The 23,319-nt window shown below is 39.2% G+C and overlaps 1 protein-coding gene across 2 annotated transcripts in view; it reads right to left on the reverse strand.

The window, feature by feature from the left end:
- The window catches only part of ANK3 (ankyrin 3), a 385,651-nt gene that overhangs the window by 314,162 nt on the left and 48,170 nt on the right, over positions 1-23,319 (reverse strand). Inside the window, exon 1 of one of the 2 annotated variants that reach the window (XM_068140070.1) lies at positions 6,428-7,327. The exons of the other annotated variant lie outside the window; for it this stretch is intronic. Within the exon in view, the coding sequence (XP_067996171.1) occupies positions 6,428-6,490 (63 nt within the window). The 5' untranslated portion in view covers positions 6,491-7,327. Of the gene's footprint in view, positions 1-6,427; positions 7,328-23,319 lie in introns of those variants that run through there. 2 annotated transcript variants of the gene reach the window in all.

Below are 23,319 nucleotides of genomic sequence, written 5' to 3' on the forward strand. Positions count from 1 at the left end.
CATAAAACAATTTACTGCAAAGGAGACATCTGACCTGGACTGTAAGTACCCAGATTATGGAGTAGGAGACAGCAGAAGTTCTCCAGCTGAGTTGCCAGGCACCAGCAATAACCCATGTGCAAGTCATCCTGGAACACTGCCCATTGCACTCATGCTCTGACACTCTGGACCCAGTAAAGGCCCACCAAGGAACTAGACTCCATGTGGGGCCTCAGCCCTCTGGGTGGTAAGTGAAAAATGTACAGGCTGTATTCTAGAAATGGAAACCACCTATGAACTATCCATTCCAGCATGAGAAAAGTGTTGTGAGAATAGAAGATTCTACCCAAAACCAGACTCAAATCCATCCGTTTCCTGGTGGAAGACATATGGCAACAGTCGAGGCCATTCAAAGCAAAGAACAGCTCAGAAACCCAATGAGGAACCGCTGAAAAAGAAATGGAAGAAAAGGCAACGCAGGAAAATGACTGGTCCTATTCCAGCCAGAAATATGGCTCACTGAATCAAAGAGAAAATCCCCACAGCAGGGGAAGCAAAATTTGTTGAAGGAAGGAGGGAAAAAGAAAAAAAAAAGAAAAAAAAGAAAAGGCAAGCTGTTATCCACAACTGTACTTCTACTTCCTAGACGCATCCTTCAGAAGCACAGGAACTAGTCACATTTTAATTTTCTGGAAAAAGCTCAAAACTGTAGGATGAACTCATGTCAAGCCTCTCCCTCAGGTTTCATGTTCTCTCATAAAGCAGCAGGATTTGTCAGTTAAAGAATCAGGTTTTTCAAACAATTAAAACATTTTCCAGTAAGAGTGTAATTTAGCATCAGATGGAAGGACTGGCATTCAGGTTACAAGTTCCATCATTTAACTACAGGATGTAACACAACACACTTTGCTGTTTCCTTTCATATAGTCTATGATGATAACATCTACTTCCAATTTTTGATCCATATATAGGCTGAGAGTTGTTCAGTTGAGAGAAGAACTCTCAGGGGGACCTTAGAGCTGCTTTCCAATACCTGTAGAGATTCTGCAGGAAGGGTGGAGAGGGACTTTTCAGAAGGGTGTCTAGCAATAGGACAAGAAGGAATGGGTTTAAGCTGAGGGAGAGTATGTTTAGATTGGATCTTCAGAAGTTTTTTGGTATGAGAGTGGTGAGACTCTGGAATAGGTTGTCAAAGGAGGTAGTGGATGCCACCTCCCTGGGGGTGTTCAAGGCCAGGCAGGATGAGGCCTTGAGCAGTTGAATCTAGTTGTGAGGTGTCCCTGTCACTGGTGGGGATGTTGGAGTAGATGACATCTAAGGTCCCCTCCAGCCTAAGCCATTCTATGATATATATTTACCTAGGAGTTAGGAGATGACTAATGCTACTAAATTGTAAACGGCAAGAAAAATGTAAATGTATTTGATTCAAGGGAGCACAGTTTTAAAGCCTGAAGTTGTTTTTTAAAGTGGAACAAATTAATTAAAAAGAGCCAAAACTATTGAAAACTTCCATATTTTGCTGTTCTCAAGTCTGCTATTTGGACATGCACATGATGAGTACATTCCAAAAGCTCTCTCAACCAAATTTTCCAGCATCAGATGCATTAAGGTTAAAGACCACCACCATCCAGTCAAATTTAAATCTAGAACAACAAGTTCTTGAAATTAACAACACAGTGTGAACCTTATTTACCAAAACAAAAATACAGATAGCCTTTTTGCATTTTATTTCCACAAATCTAAGCAGATTTTAACTTCTCAGCTTGTCAGAAACAGCCCAAATTTAGAAACCAACTTACACTCCAAGTAATAACTTAATTTTATGAATAAATTAAAAGCTACAAAGTATTTAGAGAAGTCTACCACAGACATTTTCTTTACCATTTGCAATGAGTCCTTGTCCACTGGGAGCAAACAGCAGTGAACATTCTCCCCCAACAACCATAATGTACATGAGAACTGAAAATAGATAACATGGTTCATTAAAGCAACCAAATCACTAAATCTAGTTGTAAAAGAAAGGCAGCTGTGAAAAAAGCTGTCTTCATATGATACCACCATGAATGAGAAAAACCCCACTATTTCCTATCTTGTCATGACAAAAGTTGGTCTTCACAGGTGTTGACTTACAATTACCATAAATCCCTCTATAATCATACATGCACTCACAGATTACTTGACCAGATTAAATACTAAGAACTCAGGTCCCTCAGTATTGTCCCAACTGAATTCAGTATTATTATTTCAGTAGAGGCAGGTTTTGCCTATAGAGGACCTGATCCAACTCCATGAGGAGCAGGGACAACTTTTCTCTGAGACCACTATTAATACTACATTTCTACAAAAGTGTTTAATGGCTAATCACACCTGAGGACAACTGATCTCTCAGCATCTACCTCCACAAAAATGCTTCTTGAAGCTTCTTATCTCAGTAAAGCCACACTGTTGACTGACCACATTTTCAGTCATTTGCAACAACAGAAAAGTCCCTTCTGAAGACAGCCACTATTGCTGACAAGTCAAACCTTAGGGAGCAAATACTCCATGGAAGAAATTGAGAAGTGTGCTCCCAGTGTGGTGAGCCCAGGCTACTGGCTCAAATCAAGTGGATTGAACTAAAACTCCTACTAGTCACAATAGCCCATAATCTTGGCTGCCCTAAACTTTCCAACCCCAAGCACTGATTTTCAATCTGCTGCATAAGCAGCTCGCTCCTTTCTGCATAGCATATTCAGATTTGACACTAAGCAATGGAATAGAGTGCTGAAGTCATGCTACAGAAGTAATCACTAAATAAGGCAGTGAGGTGGATTAATAAACAGATTACTCTAGAATCACAAGCTGTCATCCAAGTACATTTGAGAATAAAAACTTTTAATTACATTTCTGTTAGGAGTTTCCATTACTGATTTATGCTACAAACACACTGAGAGACACAACACCAACATTAATTGTGCAAGGTGTCTGAAGATCTTGGATGATGAAAGGGAAGAAGGAATGAAAGGCTCTCCCCAACAAAACAAAACAACAACAACAAAAAGGGCATTTCCAGCAAAACTTCTGGTATGAGAGGTTAATGTGAAATGTCCCACTACTCGGGAGTGACTGGTGCCTGGCCAGTAACTGTAAAATCAAATTGAAAAAAATAAATATTTTAATACAAAAGCTTTGAGCTGATCTATTTCTTGTTCATCTCCTCATGATTATCTTTTAAAGTTTCAGAGGATCACAAGTGTTTTCGGGGCTAACTTCATTCTGGTTGTTGAAAAGAGGAAAGAATACTTTTGTTTTGTTAAAACTCAAAATACATTTTACATCTCTAGTGACAGCCAAGTTCAGTGCTCTTCTATAATTGAGATTCTAAAATTTACTGAGAAGTGATGACACAAACATACAAGATAAAGCCACTCCATAATGCCTAGGGATTCAACTTGACAGTTTTCAAACACTGACTCTGTAAAAGAGTGGCTGAAAATTGCAGGATGACTGAAGCTCAAGTGTAAGACGCACAGGCTGCTGGAAGAGAGGAACCCTGAAGGATGGAACAGAGAAACTAATTAGGTTTCCCATTCCATCAGAGCTAATCCTGCTCAGTGTAGCCTCAGCAATAAACACTGATATGGTATCTTCATCATCCTTTGAAACCTTTGTCCCCACTTATTATTACAGTATCACTAAATACAACACTGTTCTGCTTTCATCTAAGTAGTCCATCTTTGAAAATAAATCTCAGCAATACCCCCCAATATAGTTTTTCATCTTCATCCATTCCATGCAGACTGACATTTTCAGCATACTTGAGAGAGTTTTCTGCTTTGGCCAATCTGCTCTAAATGCACAGTTATTGCATATCTGTGTGCTCAACAGAGAGGTACTGTTTGTCTGGTTAAAGTTTATTTCTGTGGTACATCCCAATCATACCTGTCTGGGAAATCAGAACACACACTGCTGGTTGTGGTTTCCCTATGGCTAACTGTGTGACCTTTCCATCACTGCCCTTCTGCTCTCTCTGTATTTATTTCAGAAATTGTGTAAGAACAAAAAAAAAAAAAAAAAAAAAAAAAAAAGAGGTGATGAAGAAGGTATGGGATAGGAATGAGTACCTCAGCAGTCAAAGAGCAGAAGGAAGACTTACCACCACTCAGCTCTGAAGATAAATGAGAAAGAAGGTGACAGAAAGGCTAAATATGGAGAAAGTACAGCTGCCAAGAAAGGAACTAACTAAAGAGAACAGGAAGGCAGCCATGGAAACACCCATTTCAGGATACCTACTTTTAGGATGGACAGGTGGTGTAACTCTCTGGAATCCCAGACCTAGTTAAGCTTTCACCTGGCTCAGGAGTTTATAGCCAAACAACATTTGTTTATCAAACTCTTTTTGAAGAGCTAATTAAGTGCTTCGTCACTGGCCATTCAGAGCATCATCTTCTGAAATCAACACAATACATTTAAAGCCTTCCTCTAATGAGCTGTGAAAAACAGGGAGGATTTCTATTAGGGCCAGAAGAAATGGTTGCTGCTTGTTTAAAAAAAAAAAAAAAAAAAAAAAAAAAAATTAAAAAATTCCCTTTCCAACAGATAAGTTCCAGCCCAAGCCTGTATTTCATACTGACATGTAAGCAGCCTTCATGTACAAGAAGGACACACCTCACTGTGGTGTAGCATATCTGAAAAGTCTCAGTGATTCCAACAGCATGAAGAAAAATCAAACAGAGCAGTGAAACTCTACCTTCTGCAGGTTGAAAAATATCTAGTCACTCCATATCAAAACATAATGGTTTGCAGTCACACCCTGGTGCTGGCTACAGCCTATGTAGTAAAGGTCTGAGGCACAGAAGTGTAGGCTTTACCATTGTCTTGCACAGCATCAACTCAGCTTTGTGCCATTGGCTTTTAGCACTCACAGCAGCTGCTCATGAATGTAAACATGTCTGACAGTTTTCCCCATCCTCCTTCCCTAAGACCAATGGCAAATTGTACCAGGCAACAGAGGGTGGACTTGGACAAGACAGCTGTCACCTTCTGACACAGAGAATATCACCCTTACAAGGTGAACATACAGGTAGACTATCACCAGTCATTGCTGGGATAACAGGTGAGATTCCAAACTTTACTTGATCCTAAATGACTTGGGCTGCTCTGTCTTGCTGGTTGTTGGTTTGGTACTCTAGAAAACATGGATCTATATGAGCTAAGCCCTAAAACATGGTGGGTGATATAAAACCATAGCTAGATTGTTGAGCACCATAAAATAATTGCTATATCATGGTAAAAACATCAACATAGTAGACATTTAAAACTCATCCCAGAATTAAGTTGCAGATCTAGCCCTGAGGCAATCTACCATGTCTGAAAGAAGCATTTTGTATGTCAGGAAGGTATCCTAATTCACCATGAAAAGTGATTTCAATTATGTTTTTCCTTGCTTCTTTCTAAAGCTGCTCTTCACAGTTCTGAGAGAATAGACAGGCCAATCTGGTTTAATTTGATTTTTTTTCCTACAGTCTTTACTGAATCATTCACCAATGAAATGGATTAACTGTGAGGCTGTCATACACTTTCATATGGTAGGAAGGCAAACACACTCCAAAGGTAGGAGTTTGAATATATTCTTTACAACAATGATAAACCTTTCAGATGTCTTTTTCTACAGTACTCAAGGAAATTTAATATAAATAAATATATTAGGTTAATATTTAAAACATTACCTAGAAAAACCTGAAGAAGTCAACTTCCTAGATATGAGAAGATGGATCTTGAGTGTAAACACATGAAAAATCACCCACCTCAAGATGGGAGGGGGACATTACATGGATATCAAGAAAGCAAGAAACTGTAACATAGAAGGTAATAATCAAATTTGTCTCTATCAGTACTGTCTCAGGCAAAAGACACGCCATATCATAAATTAGCTCCCCTGGAACTGGAATTTTATTCCAGAGCATAGCTTAACCACAGAATTTTCAAGCCCCCAAAATATGTAAAACTGATTAAAGTGGCACACAGTAAAAATGTAGCTTTATCAAAATAGAAGCATATTTCTAAAGTTGCTTTTCTTAGCAATATCCATAATACTCATTTGCAAGAGCACATGTTGATTATCAGTCTCTCCTTTAAAAAAGGCTTAATTTAGATACCTGTTTACTTGTTAATCCTGTGCTTGGAATCCACTAAGAAAACTATAACCTCACTTAAATTCTATAGCTAATATATTTAAACACTGGGATATTCCAATAATGCAAAACAACTGGTCTGTGATGGTATTACTGATTCCAGCAAAGAACACACCCATCAGAATCTAGCATAAACAAAACCATCCTGTTTCTACCATCATCCTTATTTGAAACAAATTATCAAACCAAAGCCATTCCATACTCAGAAGCAAACTGCTAGAAGACAAAAGGACTCGAAAAAGACATTACAGCAGACTGTCTATACAGGGAGTTACCTTTTTTCCTTTCTTTTTCCTGTGAGCTGGTTTAGCATTTTTCTCTTTTGCTTCCTCACTCATTTTTCAGCAGGTGAATTATATAGGGGAAGGGGGAAAAAAGAGATCACTGCTTGTATTCCAACATGCAAAGCCACTGCAAATATTCAGAGCACTGAAACCAAAGTCCATGGGCAGACGTTTCTCAAGCAAGTAGCAGGGTAAGTGCTGTTTAAAGGTAGTCTCTGCTGTTCAGCCTTGAATTGCTCATAGCCTTGCTCTGTTTTCCTCAATGAGAAACTGGGTGTTCTCACATCAGTCTGATTCCTTTAAAGAAAAGAATCGTTTTCCTTTCTCATTCTTAACTAGTCTTTACTCCCAAGATAAGATCATTCCAAGGCTTTCTAGCTTGGTCATCCACAGCGCTCCCAGCCTCTTAAATGGGGTTGATGAGGCAGGCAGAAATTAGCGGCAGACGGCTGACAAGTGCGAGAAGCATTCACCAGCGGATGATTTGCTGTTTCTTGCAGAGGGAGAAAGTGAGCCTGAATTGCTCTGATTGCCGGTCGCGTACAATACCGACATGTGTTGAATGCATCAGGGCATACCAGAAAAGGAAGCCTCCAAGAGTGATAAAAGATCAGGTTACTGGATCTTAAAGCCACTCCCAGGCAGATTCAAACAATAAAAGGCACAACACGCTGCTGAAGAAATTGCTAGATGAGATGTTCGCGTTTCCAACAGCTCCATATCCCCATCCAAAGGACCTGAAAATTGCCACTCTGAACAATAAGGTTTGTGTTATTAATTATTCATCTCATAAAAGCAGCAACAGTATTTCAGCAAAACACATATTTACAACTATGCCTGCCTGTGAGAGCTTGCTCCTCCCTTGTTCGCCTGTTCCTATGACAGGATTTGTATGGTCTCTCTGCTAATGCAGCTCTCTTACAGAAGTGCTACGTGCCTCATGTATGTGCATGACTGGCAGGCTGCAGATCATGTTTCCACACGCTGTGAGCTAATCCAGAGAATGCCTTGGCCACTTCTCTACAAGTCTCATGGAAAACTAAAAATCAGGGGAGGTCAGAGACTTCATTGCAATAATACTGTCCCCTCTGTGCCCATGAAGACACATTACATACAACCCACACATCACCAACAGCCATGACAGCAGTCACTGAAGATATGTCTAAAATATGTCATTGCCATGCTTAAGACTATGCACCTCCCTTTAGGTACATCCACAGACTCCTATAGTGACCTTGCCCCTTAGGATCTGTACTCTCCTAGCAAGCTAGCTGTGAGATGGTGAGGTGAGAGTGGAGAGATATGGTGAAGTGGAGAGACATCATGCAATAACCCAAATTCACTGCACTTATACTGTGGACTTGAGTTAGCAAAACACTAATTTGTTCATTCCTGAAGACTCCAGTCACATCAGAGGTTCCAGGTGACAACAAGAGCTTTAGGTTGGGTTTCTGTTTGTTTGGTGTTAGTTTAGGTTTGGAGTTGTTTTTTATTTGATAGGCAACCTCCAATTAACACATGGTTGGGGATGGGGGATGGTGTTGAGGCCAGTATCATCATCCTTCTCCCTCCTGTCTTTTCACATCTTCGCACCCTTCACTCTCATTTCACTCACAATAACCAACATTTGTACTACAGACTGGGAAAAGAAGTAGGCTTAATGCACTTAATTACCTCAAAGCTTTCTCATTGTGCCATTCTCTACAAATGAATTTCAGTGAGCAACCACAACAGCACCATCACACGGGAGCTGTTTTCTGTGCGTTGGCAACAAGTCCTTGTGTTTGCTGTCTTCATCTGATGAAAACAAACCAGCACCATCTGAACCTGGTGCTCCAAACTAGGGAGATATTTCTCCACATCAGTCTAGTAAGTTTGGTGATTTAGCACTATCAAGAGACTACAGATAAAATTTACCACAAATCTTCCCTTAAATTTTACTGTATGCCACTGACTTGTCCTGATAAAGTAGTATTTTTTCATAAAACACAAGCACTCTTGATAATGCACGAAAGCAGCATTTTAAGTTTCACAGGCAGTTTGTTTTTAATGGCTGTCGCAGAGAAAAAGGACCCCAGCCTTTCCCAATTTTACCTTTTTTAATGGATGTTATGTTATAAACTAAAGTGCTCTCTGCTGGTTAACAGTGGGTAAAACAGTGCTTGAACATTCGAAAGACCATCCCATCCTAATGTTTATGCAAAGCAAACCTCCTTTTTTCAAGACTATTTTTTTTCCTCTGTGTGCCTCCCCCTAGACAACACATTCTTTTCTGAAATAAGTCCAAACAGGTAACATTCAAGTAAAATTCAGATGAATCTTCTCAAAGCAAGTTAAGGATTGGGTGCACTCAACTGGCTGGCTAAAAGAAAGTCTCTGTAATTTGTGGCATGCTTAGCTACTTCGACGCATATAAAGGCATTCTGTATTACTTTTTAAATGATAAGGTTATAAAGAACAGTCATGCTTCCTCAGGAATAACAATGGGGGGAAGAAATGTAAAAACATTCTCTTTCCAGAGCAACCTATTAGCTGTCAAAAAGCTGACACATTCAAACCACTCACTGAGCTCAAGTATGCAGACAGAGAAACATCACAGGTTCCCACTGTGTACCTCCGAGTTCATCTTGTGAGATGGAAACTGTGGTTAATAGGGTTTAGGACTCATGTCCTGCTCCTAACTCAGAACACTTAATAATTTCTGAACCATCAATACCTTCAGTAGCTACTTATTTTAGAACCCCTTTCATTTTTTTCCTGTTTTCTGTCTTATTTTCACCAAAAATATGAGTAATCTCTCAAGCACTGGTATATTTAGAACATGAAGGAAGAATCCAGATAAGCAATAGAAGAATTTTATAGTTACAAGATGCTCTGAGAGGTAGGAAAAGCTCTCACACTCCTCTCCCCCCCATATTGCTAAGCTAACCATAGCAACCCTGTTGAAGAAGAGTGTAATGAATCTATCTTCTGCCATTTGAAGTAATCATTCATATGTCAACACTTAGACCCTTTTATAAGAGGTTTTGGTTGCTGGTTTGGGGTTTGGGTTTTTTTTCACCTCTTCTTTATCTCAAGAAATTTCATACATTTTTACTCCAGGTAAAGCCACTGTAACAAAAGGAAAAGCTTAAGTACTAGATATAAAAGTACTTAACAGAAATGTAGAAGAGATTTCCTAGGAAAGGCCTTTAGGGGGAAAAAAAAAAAGTTCTTGAGATAATGCTGTAAAACTCACAAAAATTATCTTTCACAGCAAAACTTCAATCAAGTGACTGCTGATATCAGTCCATCTCTAAATTATACTAAAATAATTATTCAAATTAAATTTCTTCCAACCCCAGGCTTTTGCCATATTCAGTTATTTAAATGTCTAAGGTAACTGAACTGGAAGGAGAAAAGTCAAGCTAGAACATCTGAAAAAAATTAAGATTTTTCAAACATTCAAGAAAAGACTCATGCATATTAAAGCACTTACATGAGCATAAAATCTGAATAAAGTATTTGAAACACAGTAGAAATCAAGGAGGATTTGAAACACAGTAGAAATCAAGGAGGATTTGAAATTTTAAAAGTGATCTCCAAGTCAAACAAGTAAAGTTATGACAAAGCAATACCACTGTAGAATTACCTTAATTTATTCTAAGGAAACATTGCCTTTCAGAAAGAATCTATGCTTAAAACATACTGCAATACTTCTATGCTCAAACGAGCAGTTTGATAAATTACAGTTACTGTCTACTGTCCAGAGAGTCCCTGCTTACAGAAGCATTTTTTTCATAATGCTCACAACAGTTTCTTTGTGGAAGTTCACATACATATGTGGCTCTGTTTTAACAAGCTACAACAAAAGAACAACACGCAGAAGTGTAACACTCTGCGATTCACAAGTCCTTGAAAAACTGAAATGAATACTACTATAAAGTCATCAGATTATTGATGAGAACACACACACACACCACTGCCTGTAAGTTACTGCTTAACTACAGCAGTGTCTAGAAGTGAACTTTCACAACCTCGTTGATACATATCAGTTCTAGGACAGTTCTATTTTTAAATCTAAATAACTCGCATAAGAGGACAAGAAGCTAGGCCAAGTTCTGTCTATCAGTACACTTCTATTTATAAGTTGGAGTGACTTGCACGCAAGAAGCAAGGGGTGCATAACTTGTTATTGGTAACCTGTTTGTAACTGTGTGCAATGGGTTTTACAAAGAAGCTATGACAGAGTGACTTGTTTTGCCATAACAATGACCAAATCCAAATCACCAAACTACTTCAAAGTTTAACTAAAGGACTAGGAGTGTTGAGGAAGCAGGGCAGACAAAAAGCCAGCTTGCTCTTTATGCGTGAAATCCACAAGTTTAATCTAATGAAAGCTTGTGGCATTAGTCTAAGATCACTTCACGGATGGACTGCTTAGTATTTCCTCTCACACCTCAAGCAATATTCTGTCCTTTGATAAGCTAAAATTCAAGGATAAATCAAGTATTATCTAGATGGGCATGGGATTTGTAGTAAGAGGGAGAAAGTCCTCTAGTCCTCCTTCTGTAACAAAATTAAAATTACCTAAGAGACATACCCCTTTTCCATACAGTGTATATTTTCCTTTCAAATATGAAAGGAAGCATTTTGTGAAGACACTAAAAGTCAAGGGGGAAAAAATATGGTTTTGAGGTCAGTCTCAAACCCTTTTCAAATTTCATAACTGGAGCAAAACACTAGTTTAAAAAATGAGAGTTCAAATAGTACCATTACTGACTTTATTACCTTACAATAGGCTTCTATCACAGCCTATCTAGAAATCTGCTACTGTTTCAAAGCTCTGTGTGTGTAAAGGCTCATTATCCCACGTCAGCATTAAAACAACCCTAAACCCACTTACCTTGCCTAAGATTATGAGAATAGAGTGCTGTTTGTCACTTAGTAACTGTGCCTGATTACTGGCCTGGTTCAATATAGACGCAATTGTCAATCTGAAGATTTTTTTTGACTTAAAATCTTGTGCTATGGGCTAGCATTTCCCCCGTGATCTCCTTCCTACTTTTAAAGTGAGGTGTATCATCAGTTCAGACATGGAACAATATTCTACAGAAGAAGATGAAGTCAACTAAAGAGGTAAGAAGGAAAAGCCTGTGATCAATCCCTCAATAAAGATTGACTGCTGCAATTTTTCCTTTGCTATCAGGAAAAGTTTTCACAACTCAGGTTTTAAAATTAGTTTTTGTACTGAAGTCCATGGCTGAACATGAGATGCTAACATGAATTGAAAGAATGCTGTCTTGTCTTGACAATTGTTTTAACGTATGTTTGCTAACTGAATTTAGGAGCCTTGAGGACAAACACATCCCTTGATGATGGAACTGAAGGAACCCTGGAAGTGAAGCCCATGGTGGCTGGGAACTTTCTCTGAGGGAGAGAAAAAAAAAAAAAAACAAGATTACCTTTCTTCCTGTGCTCCCTGAAGGAGAGCAGTCAGCTTGCCATGAAACATCCCCCAGCAACTGAAGTTGGTAAGAATTCCAGTTCATCAACAAGGGGATATAAAAAAATTAAGTAAGGAACAAAGAGTCATACCACAAAAAACCTGCACATTTTGTTAGCTAGCACAAAGCTAATTTTTTTGCCAACTGTGTCTGAAAATAGTTCCATGAAGAGAACATATTTTATGCCCAAGATCTGTAAATTCCTATTTACTTGATGAGATACTTCATAACAGATCCTGGTTTTGATTTCACTTCTCTTCCATTACTTTTTTCCCCCCTATTATTTTATAGGATTTATTTTAAGTTTCAATGTAGAAAACTAGACGATTTTACTCAGCTAAAATGGCAGGCTTTACACTAAGCACACATATTGCTGTCAGTAAAATCTTTTAAAGGAATGACAGGAGTGAGAGTAGCCTATTTTGGACAAACTTCCACAGTACCAGAGCACAGGACAAACAAGCCACACCTTACAAAGCAGTATTTCAGACCATGTGTTTCAAGGTCCGTTTACATCAGAAACCATTGCAAGATTTGGCATGCAGTGTATTCTCATGTCTACATTTTGGATACAAGAGAACATAAAGCATCCCTGGGGCTTCCTCTCCCAGGGTTGCTTTTCCCCTGGTGGTATAGCAGCACCATGGCCAGGGGCAGGTATGTGCCACTTTTCCATGGTGCTTCCTTCACAGGGAGCCATTGGGCCAGCTGCTCCAGTCTCATATCATTACAAGGGTCGCCAGTTTGGTTATCAGACAACAGTGCCCTAGAACAGCCCATCCCTGTGATCAGTGTTTATTAAATGCAGCCTAACATCAACCCTGTTAAGATGGGTATGCAAGATAATGGCAGCTAAGAGACAGATAAAGCTAATCTGTGCACATGCAGCCTCTTTATACCCCAGAATAATGCTTATTTTGACAATCACAGTAAAAAAAGGGGGAGTAGCTTCACAAGCTGGTAAAATGGTATCAGTCTTCATGACAAATTATTCATAACCCTACAAATTCACTGAACTAGTAAGTGCCAAACAACCCAAATTTAGCTTTGATTCTAAGGCCTCCAGCTGTAAGTTTTTTAAGCCAGATACACTTCTGAATTTGGCTGGTGATATTGCAGCAGCAGCAATAAGAAAAGCTGGATTTTTAAGTATGGGGGGTGGACAGTTGTGCTGGAGCAACTCTGCTTCAGGACCACAATGCCAAACACACAAACATAACCCCACAGACAAGGACCATCTAAACCTGCCCTTCCTTTAAGCTCAGGCTAAGAACGAAAGCCTGCCAAAAAAAAAGGTCAGTGAAGTGGTAGGGAGAGGGATGTGCACATGACTGCTTGTCCAGTTTCTACAACCCCAAATCTGATCTGTCATGCAGAATATGGATTTAGCCAAAGGCCAGTTTGAGTTTCTGGGTTGTTATTAAATTAGAAAAGCTTTCAAAGAAAGGGAGATTTTCAACTTCTCAGAAAATGAGCAATTAATCCATTAAGTATCATAATTATGACAACTGAAACAACATTTGACATTAAATATAAAACACAACAGGATATAGCAAAAAGTATTAGAAGTATCAAACTTCCAGCTTCACATAAGAGTATCTTTATTTTATCACTCAGGAAAAGCAATCAAAAGAAGAAACCCATGAAAATATCTTCCAGAAAGTCAACTGAATTCCAGAAATCCGCAAGATCCTCATGATCAAGAGAAATTATCCGCAGAAATACAGTATTTTCATTTGATGTATCAGATTTTCTTTATACTTGAGATCCTGAAATCTGTGAGCAGTTTTATTTTACTATTACAAGATATTAAACTTAACCATTCTGGAAAAAGTCTTTTTCTTTTGATCTCACCGTCCAGCTATGTTCTAATTGGCAAGAAATTAATTTCTCCCCATCTCATGACTCTTTTGTCCATGATGGTAATTGGTAAGCAATCTCTTGGCATTCATCTTTCTCCACAAACTTCTTCATCTGAGTTTTGTGCCTTGTCCTACTAAAGGGAGAAAGTGAGAGACCAGCTAGGTGAGCATCTGATTGCCAGCAAAGTTCAACTCACCACACCAGAGAACACCAACCTACAACTACCATTACTGTCTGGAACTACTGCACAGACCTCATTATAAAAATAGTTACCTAAACTGCAAGATTATGCCCTTCAGAGATGCACAGGAGGACATTCATTTAATCTCTATGATGAAATCCTAACAAAACAAAATAAAAAGGATTATTTTTATTTGGAAAGATCCAAAAATTGAGAGAAAAAAAATAAATTCAGTAAAAGATGACTATGGCCAAAATATTCTCTTTAACCCAAGTGTATTTTCCTATTTCTCTCATCAGCTAGAAGGTGAATAGGAGAAAGAAGCCACCATTTAAATACCTAAAAAAAATAAGATGTACTTTGCCATTATAGTATATAAAGCTTACATATGCAAAGCAATTCTTAATGTGCACTTAAGGCCTGGAGTTCCACATCTGCAATATTTTCAACAGTACTGCAGAAATGCTTAAGCAGAAAAGGAAATAACTTTGTCTTTCTGAAGCCCTGAATCAGGCTGCATTAAATGCAACAGAAATTTTGTAATGATTCACATCTTGCAAAAGTTTTTGTTATAACATGAATTACACAAGTGAAAGGGGCACTGAGTATGATTGCTTCGCAAAGCTGTTGGAAAGCTTACCTGGGCTGCAATTTTAATGTACAACCTGCCCTCTACCACAAGTGGCCCCTTCCAAGGACTCCAATAACTTGCTGAATACAGATTTGAAGAGCTATTCAGGAATAGAAACCAAATAGCATGATGTTGCAGAAGAAGGTCCCTGCAAGAAAAGGGCTTAAGTTTCCTTTCACATTATCTACACACAACAAATAACCCCTGTTGGTGTGGAACAGCTCTTTGTAATTGTTTGGACTATTTTTCATTTCATATTAATCTATAAGATTACAGACATGAAAAATATGGTAACTCCAATGTAGAGGGGGAAAAATTAAAAATAGCAATGAGCACCAGAGGATTCAAAAGAACCTTGTAAATGATGCCAGAGAATTACCAAACACATGAAAGCATGTTCCCTGAATCAGAAACTCCAGTAATTATAATTTAGATGTCTCCAAGGGAATAGAATGAGGAGGATAAATTTTATTTAAAACTAATTCTTAAAGATATTGCATTAAAGTAGCCATGATCAAAACTGACATTAAGTGATACTGATGGATTCCTGGTTTACACATTCAGAAAGCTCACTGCTGGGACTCCAGATGCTGAAAAGATTCCAGCACTCCTTTTAGAAAGTCCCTGAAAGTGTATAGTACTCAAGACAATCTGAGTTAGGAAAAGATCATTGGAACCAATTCTTAGAATCCCATTGCCAAGTCACTGTCTTATTAATGGATACTTACCTCCATTTCAAAAGGTTTTCAGGATTCAAGAAAACTTGACTACTTCTGCTGCAAACACCAGGTAACTAGACACTTAGTAGGCATAGAAAAGCAGCTGGTCCAGATTTCCACTTAAAAGCACTGTTAATGTTCTCAGATATCAATCCATTGTTACAATTTTACTTAACTGTACACATTTTCTCCAATACTCTAAGCTGTATTTTACTTTATTGTGCATGTTTACTCAAATACTCTTTAGAGCTCACAAATTATCCAAGGGGTATACACATCAAGTTTTTTTGGGAATTCTCTGCACTGACAGTCCTAAATCAAACAAACCCACTCTTCCAATGAGAACTCTGCTCCCATTCACAACACTGCTGTGCTCATTTGGGTTGGAAGAGAGTTAATTTTGTCCATAGTAGCTGGTATGGACCATATTCCAGATCAGTGCTGAAAGCACCATCAATAATGCAGGGATGTTTTTGTTATCGCTGGGCAGTACTTGCACAGTCAAGGCCTTTTCTGCTTCTCACCCCACTCACTGTGTGAGTAGGCTGGGGGTACACAAGAAGTTGAGAAGGAACACAATGGGACAACAGACCCCAAATGACCAAAGGGATATCTATACCATGTGACATCATGCTCTGGGAGAAGAAGGAAAAGGGGGAACCTTCAGAGAGATGGTGTAACCATTACTCATGATGCAGCCCTGTTTTCCTGGAGATAGCTGAGCACCAGCCTGCCAATGGGAACTGATGAATTAATTCCTCATTTTGCTTTCCTTGTACAAGCAGCTTCTGCTTTACCTATTACACTGTGTTTATCCCAATCCACAAATTTTATCACTTTTACCTTTCCAAATCTTCCCCCCATCCCAACAGAGTGTGTGGAATGAACAAATGGCTGTGTGGGTTTAGCTGCTGGCTGGGGTTAAACCTCAGCAGTCCTTTTAGGCCATACTGTCTGTATCACATGTGTTTAACACTACACCATTTGCAGCATTGTTAGTGTCCTGTGAGCTGGCTAGTCTTCTTTTGGTGCATACATGCACTGGTCAAACACACTTCAGACCCTTTTTCTTTTTTTCTTCCTGTTTTTGTTGGGAGTTTTCAGCATGATTTTTGAGCTTGTAATTGCCTCCTCTCTTTTCAGGCTCCCATTAGCAGTCCTAACCAATTTACTGGTCTGATTATCCGCTCAAAGAACAGACAGTTTTTCAAGCTGAAGAAGATAGAAAAGTCAACAAAAGGTCATGAGGACAACATGCATTATTTCAGCCCTTCAATGTGTCAGTAGAAGTCAAAGGTCTGCTAAAGTAGTATATGATGGAGCACAACAGCCACTAGCTCTCAGATAACACAAGGAAATTGACTGGCAAGGTAAGCAAGATGCTGAAAGGATCTTTGCTTCTCACCACCTCGGAATCTCTAGCTTCCCCATCCTTCAAGGGTTTTCTACCACTTTCTTTCTATCCAGAAAGCTCCTAACATAAGCATCATTGCCTGTACCTCCTTAGTCATACCAAACAGGATTAAAGAAACAAATATTCTGAAAGATCTGCTCCTCTGACCTTCAAACAGCAGTTTGCCATCACATTTAGTAAAACTTTTCATGGTAGGTAGAAGTTCCAAGAATGTCTAGAGAACATCACAGAATCGCAAAATCACAGAATGTTAGGTGTTGGAAGGGACCTCGCAAGATCATCCAGTCCAACCCTCATGCCAGAGCAGGATCACCCAGAGCAGGTCACACAGGAATGCATCCAGGCAGATTTCGAATGTCTCCAGAGAAGACAACTCCACAACCTCTCTGGGCAGCCTGTTCCAGGGCTCTGGTACCCTCACAGTAAAAAGTTTTTCTTTATTTTCATGTGGAATCTCTTCTGCTCCAGCTTGCACCCACTGTCCCTTGTCCTATCATAGGACACCACTGAGAGCCTGGCTTCATCCTCCTGACACTCACCCTTCACATAAACATGAATGAGATCACCCTTCAGTCTCCTCTTCTACAAGCTAAGGAGACCCAGCTCCCTCATTCTTTCCTCATAAGGGAGATGTTCTACTCCCTTCAAGCATCTTTGCCACTTTGCATTGGACTCTTTCAAGCAGTTCCCTGAGGCTCTTCGTGCATTGCTGAGCCCCAGGACTTGTCACAATGTTCCACATGAGGCCTCACCAAGGCAGAGTAGAGAGGGAGGAGAAACTCCCTCCACTCATCAACCACACCCCTTCTAATACACCCCAGGAAGTCACCAGCCTTCTTGGCCACAAGGGCACATTGCTGGCTCATGGTCATCCTGTTATCTATGAGGACTCAGAGGTCCTTTTCCAGAGATGCTCTCCAACAGATCAGCCCCAAGCTATACTAATACATGAGGTTGCTCTTTTGCAGATGCAAGACTCTATACATGCAAGTATAATTTGCAGTTTTCTAGTCAAAACTGTTAAAAACCTGTCATTGAGTGCAAGTAAGGCATATGATGGTATAAGTAAAAACATTGGCATTGGTTTTAATGCCAACAAATCCAGATCAAGTTTGCAAAACAAGAACAGCTAAACTGTTAATCTTTAGATCTGCCCAATTCAATACTCTTTCCACTACTGTTATAAATGGCTTCTTTCTCCAAGGATGTTTAGCTTTGCAAATTAAAAACTTATTTGGCCAACTTTCAGTTTCAGGTAAGATTTCCTCAGAACAAACACTGCTGTTTTTAAAACTTTGAATATGACAAATTAGTATAAGGTTTTTTTCAAGCTCAAAGCAGGTAAGTTATTACAGCCGTGAAAGCATCTTAGAGAGAAAATCTCTTTTTGTCCATCAACAAATGAAACTGCCACAGAGCACTGAAGGACATCTAGAGAGGTAATTTTTACTATAACAATAGTAAAACTATAAGAAGTGGGAAAGTTCTTAAATTTGTTTCCCTATTTTTCTTATTTCTGTTCACCTTTTTGAGCTGCATTATCATTAATTGGAAAATTCTCAAGGGAAGGAAGCCCTCACATTTAAATCTGCAGGTTTCATATCTCAAAAGAATAATAATAATAATAAAAGTTGGTTTAAATATATGTTCATATTCTAAGCAGGAGAAATAACAGTAAAAGACTGAAATCTCTGACTCTGACCTTAGCACAATTTGCTTTAGTATTTCTCTTCACTTACTTCGCTAGTTAAGCTCTCAGGATAACTCCAGAAAGACAAAAAATGCAATTATCTGAAGGAAGACCCTGGCAACTATGGGCCAGTCAGTCACACCTCTGTGCCTGGCAAGGTCATGGAGCAGATCCTCCCAAAGGCCTTACTAAGGCATACAAAAAATGAACAGATAATTGGTGGTAATCAGCATGTCTTCACCAAGGGCAAATCCTGCCTGATGAAATTGGTGGATTTCTATAATAGAGCTATAGCACCAATGGAGCAACCAATGTCATCCACCTGGACTTGTGAAAAGCATTTGACACTGTCCCACATGGCATCCTGGTCATCAAATTAGAAAAGTATGGACTTGATGGGTGGACCACTGGATAAGGGATTGGCTGGAGGGAAGGCATGGCATCCAGAGAGACTTGGACAGGCTTGAGAGGTGGGCCCAAGCAAACCTCATGAAGTGCAACATGGCTACATGCAGGGTCCTACACCTGGGGAGAGGCAAACTTCAGCAATAACTGTAATACTTGCTCTGATAACAGGAGGTATGAACAAGATCAGCTTTCCACAGCTGCTTTAGTAACGTTCACATTTCACTACCTGCATGTGGCCTTGTTTTCCAGGGCAAATTTCGGCTTCTATTTGTACAGGTTTAATATCCAAAACACCAGTTTAGCTTTCATCACCATGGTATGCCAGTCCAGGCAGCCATTAGCTAGTAGTGTTACATTTAGGAAGCCTATTTTCAAAGTCTTAATGGCTGACCAAGCAAGCTGATTAACCACATCTGATTATTAAACTCCAGGACATGTCAAAAGTGCTTCATAGAGACATTATTAACATGTTCAGAGAAAAGCAGAAGTCTGAAGTACATGCAGTGTACATAACACTTGTGAAGCACTGCAACACAGGAGATTCCACATCAACATGAGAAGAAGCTTCTTCACTGTGAGAGAGATAAGAGCACTGGAACAGGATGCACAGAGAGCTCGTGGAGTCTCCTTCTATGGAGACTTTCAAGACCTACCTGGATGCATTCCTGTGTGACCTGCTCTGGGTGATTCTGCTTTGGCAACACGATTGGACTAGAGGATCTCCGGACACCCTTTCCAAGCCCTAACATTCTATGATTCTAAGAAATAGCTCAAATGTACATAATTCAACTTCAAAATGCAAGAATCAGCTAACAAATGGTGTTTCAAGTTATTAATATTTTTTGTAACTGAAAAATTAAGGACAGCATTGTTTACTTTCTATAACAGCTTATCTGCTGATTGATTAATCCCATCAGGCTGAACATGGATGCAGGAATTACTCTGGAAGTACAATTCCATCTTTCACTTTATTATGCTTACCCAATTACATTATTTACATAAAGAGTTTGAGCTGGCATCTCATTTTTCTGTTGATGCACAGTGAACATTCTATTCTTTGCAAAAGCAGACTAGAAGTAACTTCTTCACTGTTTCCTTTTGCCCTTCATCCACCTCATTCTCTTTCCCCTTAGTTTTCCCTTTGAAATAGCGTTATATGCTGCTCTCTCTTCCAACAACTTCATCTGCTTCTTGCTGATTTGCATTACATGTGCAACATTCCATCTCTCAGGACAACTTGAAACCTCATACTGGTCAGTGAATTTTGATGTGAACCCCTCCTTTTCACCAGTCTGTCCCACTGTTAACCCCCACTGTGCCATGTTTCTTCAGTTTCTCATACTCTTTGGATTGCTACCAATCTCATTGTATAGTAGCAAGGGATGAAACTCTTTCACAATTCAGGCCTGACTGAAAAAAAAAAAAATCCAGTGAAAGTTACACCTCCCATTACAACAACCCTCATCCCTCTGCTTCAGCAGAAGACATCCCTGCCTCCTGTTTCAAGGATGTAAGGCAGAATACTGGCAGGATAACAGAATAGAGTAGTTTCTATACTTAAGAAGTATAAAGTCATCAGCATTTATTAAGCAGACTGCTTCAACATTATTTGCACCCCAGAAACCTCCAGCACATTTCACTAGGTATTTTCACTCCATCTTCTAGGTAATTACTTGATGCTGTGAAACATAAGCATTGCTTGAGTGCAGGAACTTTTCCTTGCCTTCAGCTGTTTGATTCTGTGAACAGCCATTGCTTGAAGTGAGGGTTCATTTATTACCCCTCCTCTTACTGGTGCTGCCCAGATATAAAAAAAAGTGATCACATAATGGAAGTCTGGAGATAAGCCCAGAGGCCTTGCCATCTTCCACCAAGGCATTATTTTAGCCCCCAACTTTGGAAGCCAGAAAAATATTACATTGCAACCTCAACCTCCTTCCCAGTGCTCTGCATGTAAAACTGCTGCATTAAGAATTTTCTTTTTCTCTTGGACTTACAGGGAAAAAGAAAATACAATTTGTAATCTGTTTGAAAAGCAGGCAGAAAGAAAACATTAACAACCAAACTCAGAAGTCTTTGTAACTTTTTTCTTTTTCCCACTGAGAAAAAAATATAATAAAATCTTACAGGAATACCTAAAGTAACAATCAAAAGGACCCCAGTTAGCTTCAAGAAACTTGCATAAGTAAAACATTCCAAACCCAATAGGTCACTAAGAAGAAATTAAAAAGGCAGAATTTTACTGACTGCTGATGTTACTGATAGCTACCATTATAATTCCTGTGGTATTTCGGTATCAAAGGGCTTCGTAGTTTCTGCTTCTGTTTCACAGAACCATAGAATGGCTTAGGTTGAAAGGGATCTTAAAGATCATCTACTCCAAACACCCCACTATGCACAAGGACATCTCTCAACTATACTCAGCTGCTCAAGGCCTCATTCAACTTGGCCTTGAATATCCCTAGGGAGGAGACATCCACAACCTCCCTGGGTAGCCTATACCAGAATCTCACCACCCTTGTACTGAAGAACTTCTTCCTATGATCCAGTCTAAACCTACCTCTCTGTCCGCTTCAAACCATTTCCCCTTGTGCCATTGCCAGATAACCATATAAAAAGTCCTTCTCCAGCCTTTCTGTAGGGTTCTTTCAGGTATTGGAAGGCAGCAAAAATAAAGCCCCAAAGAATCTCATGGGATTTCTAATAAGCATAAGCAGAAAAAGGGAGAAAACAAAACAGTTCATTTCACACTCATCCATTTGGTGTGCACTTACATTATATTTTTAACCCCACACAGGAGAAGCTCAGAAGACTCCTGATGCATGTTCTTGATGTGCATCAAGGCTAAGAATGAACACAGATTCAAAAAAACCAATATGAAGGAGCTGGCATTGCATTTAACTGAATCAGCAAACACCATGTAAACAGTTAACAGTGTTTAATCATTCTATCTGATTTCTGCAAGGACCATTTATCCACCAGCATCTTTGCACCTCCCATATTGTGTCTTACTGCCCAAGTGTCAAGTGATTGCCTTACAACCAAGAATTTCAACCGCAGAGTTTGGCATTTGCTTTTTTCTCCAGTCCTTTCTTCTGGCTATTTCTATTAACTCTATTTACCTTTAAACAAAAAGGCCTGCAGATGCCAACTCTTATTTCCAAGCCTATATATCAAAGTCCTGACCAGACAGATAACTGGCATAAATGACTGAAGTGGTGAACTAGAATTCTAAAATGCTGCCATCTGATTCTCTTCCCACACAAATATGCAATTTAAGTAATGAAAAAAAGCTTTCATCTCGAACATCAGCTTGTTCAAAGCTCTTGAAGTAAGTAAATGCTGGAATTTGGATTGAGTCATGACAAGTTAAAGCTATAACAATAAGACATAGCTCTCTGAACAACAATAAAAAGAATATCCTTAATGTCAAGCAGAAGAGAAAGCAATTACATTTTCACACAAGGACTGTCAGTTTAAAAATATGCAATATGAAGAAATCAAGTGGTTTTAGAGCTTTTCAATTTCTTAGATTTTTTCATGTATTTTTAAGCTTCACCTTATTTAAAATATTTTTATATTCCATCTTTCTTTCATCATAAAAATTAAAATGAGCTTGTTCAACTGTTGTTGGTGACATTTAACGAGAAAAGTGTTTGCCTCATCTATGAAGACATACAATAACTGCTACAGTGTAATTTGATCTGGGTGCGTACTTTAAGCAAGCACTAGACTTTCAGCCTTTAATGGAACAAAAATAGGAACTTAATATTACAACAGAGCTCAGGAGGCACCAAACACACAGCAGCAGTGCGGTGTACAAACTGAAAAACGAAAACGGTCTCCATTGGTCAGCACAGTTTGGTGACTCCCATTAAAAGGGATTACTAGTCAGTTGCCCCCACCTTTCATTGCTGAGAAAGGATAAGCAGGGAGGGTAAGAAGAGAACTGAACAGTTCAATTTTAGGTCGGATATGTGCACAGCACAACAGGGAAACAGCAGTGCAACTTGAACATACAGCATGTCAGCAGGATCAAAACTAGCAACTAAACTCGGTTTCCTTAATTCAAAAGCTTTGTTCCATAAAATCAAATAACTGGCCTTGGCCAAAACAATCCTTCCCTCTGTTCTTGTCAGTAGTGGTTTACTAGAGCACCCAAAGAGTCTTCTAGTCCCAAGAAGATTAAAGACTAGAGACATTTCTTCTGTTAAATGTGATAGGCTCAGCAGAGGGCATCTGATGATGTCCCAGTCTGAACATGGCAAGAGACTGAAGACAGGCAGTCCCAGCTTCAGCCATTTACTCCCCTACATCATTGTTCTTCCCCAGTTCAGTGTAGATTTTCCGCCTTATTTAAATTTATTACACTTTTAAAGTTCTAACAGCATTGCCAAGAGATTTTTGTAGCAGTTCATGTCCTCAGTCACTGGTCACAATGTCAGCAGGAGACCTTAGTTCAGCCACCTGCTCGATTTGACAGTATGATCA

This window comes from Melanerpes formicivorus, unplaced genomic scaffold (assembly GCF_026170545.1).
Source record: "Melanerpes formicivorus ecotype bairdi unplaced genomic scaffold, bMelFor1.0.p_v2 SCAF_6, whole genome shotgun sequence".
NCBI lineage: Eukaryota > Metazoa > Chordata > Aves > Piciformes > Picidae > Melanerpes > Melanerpes formicivorus.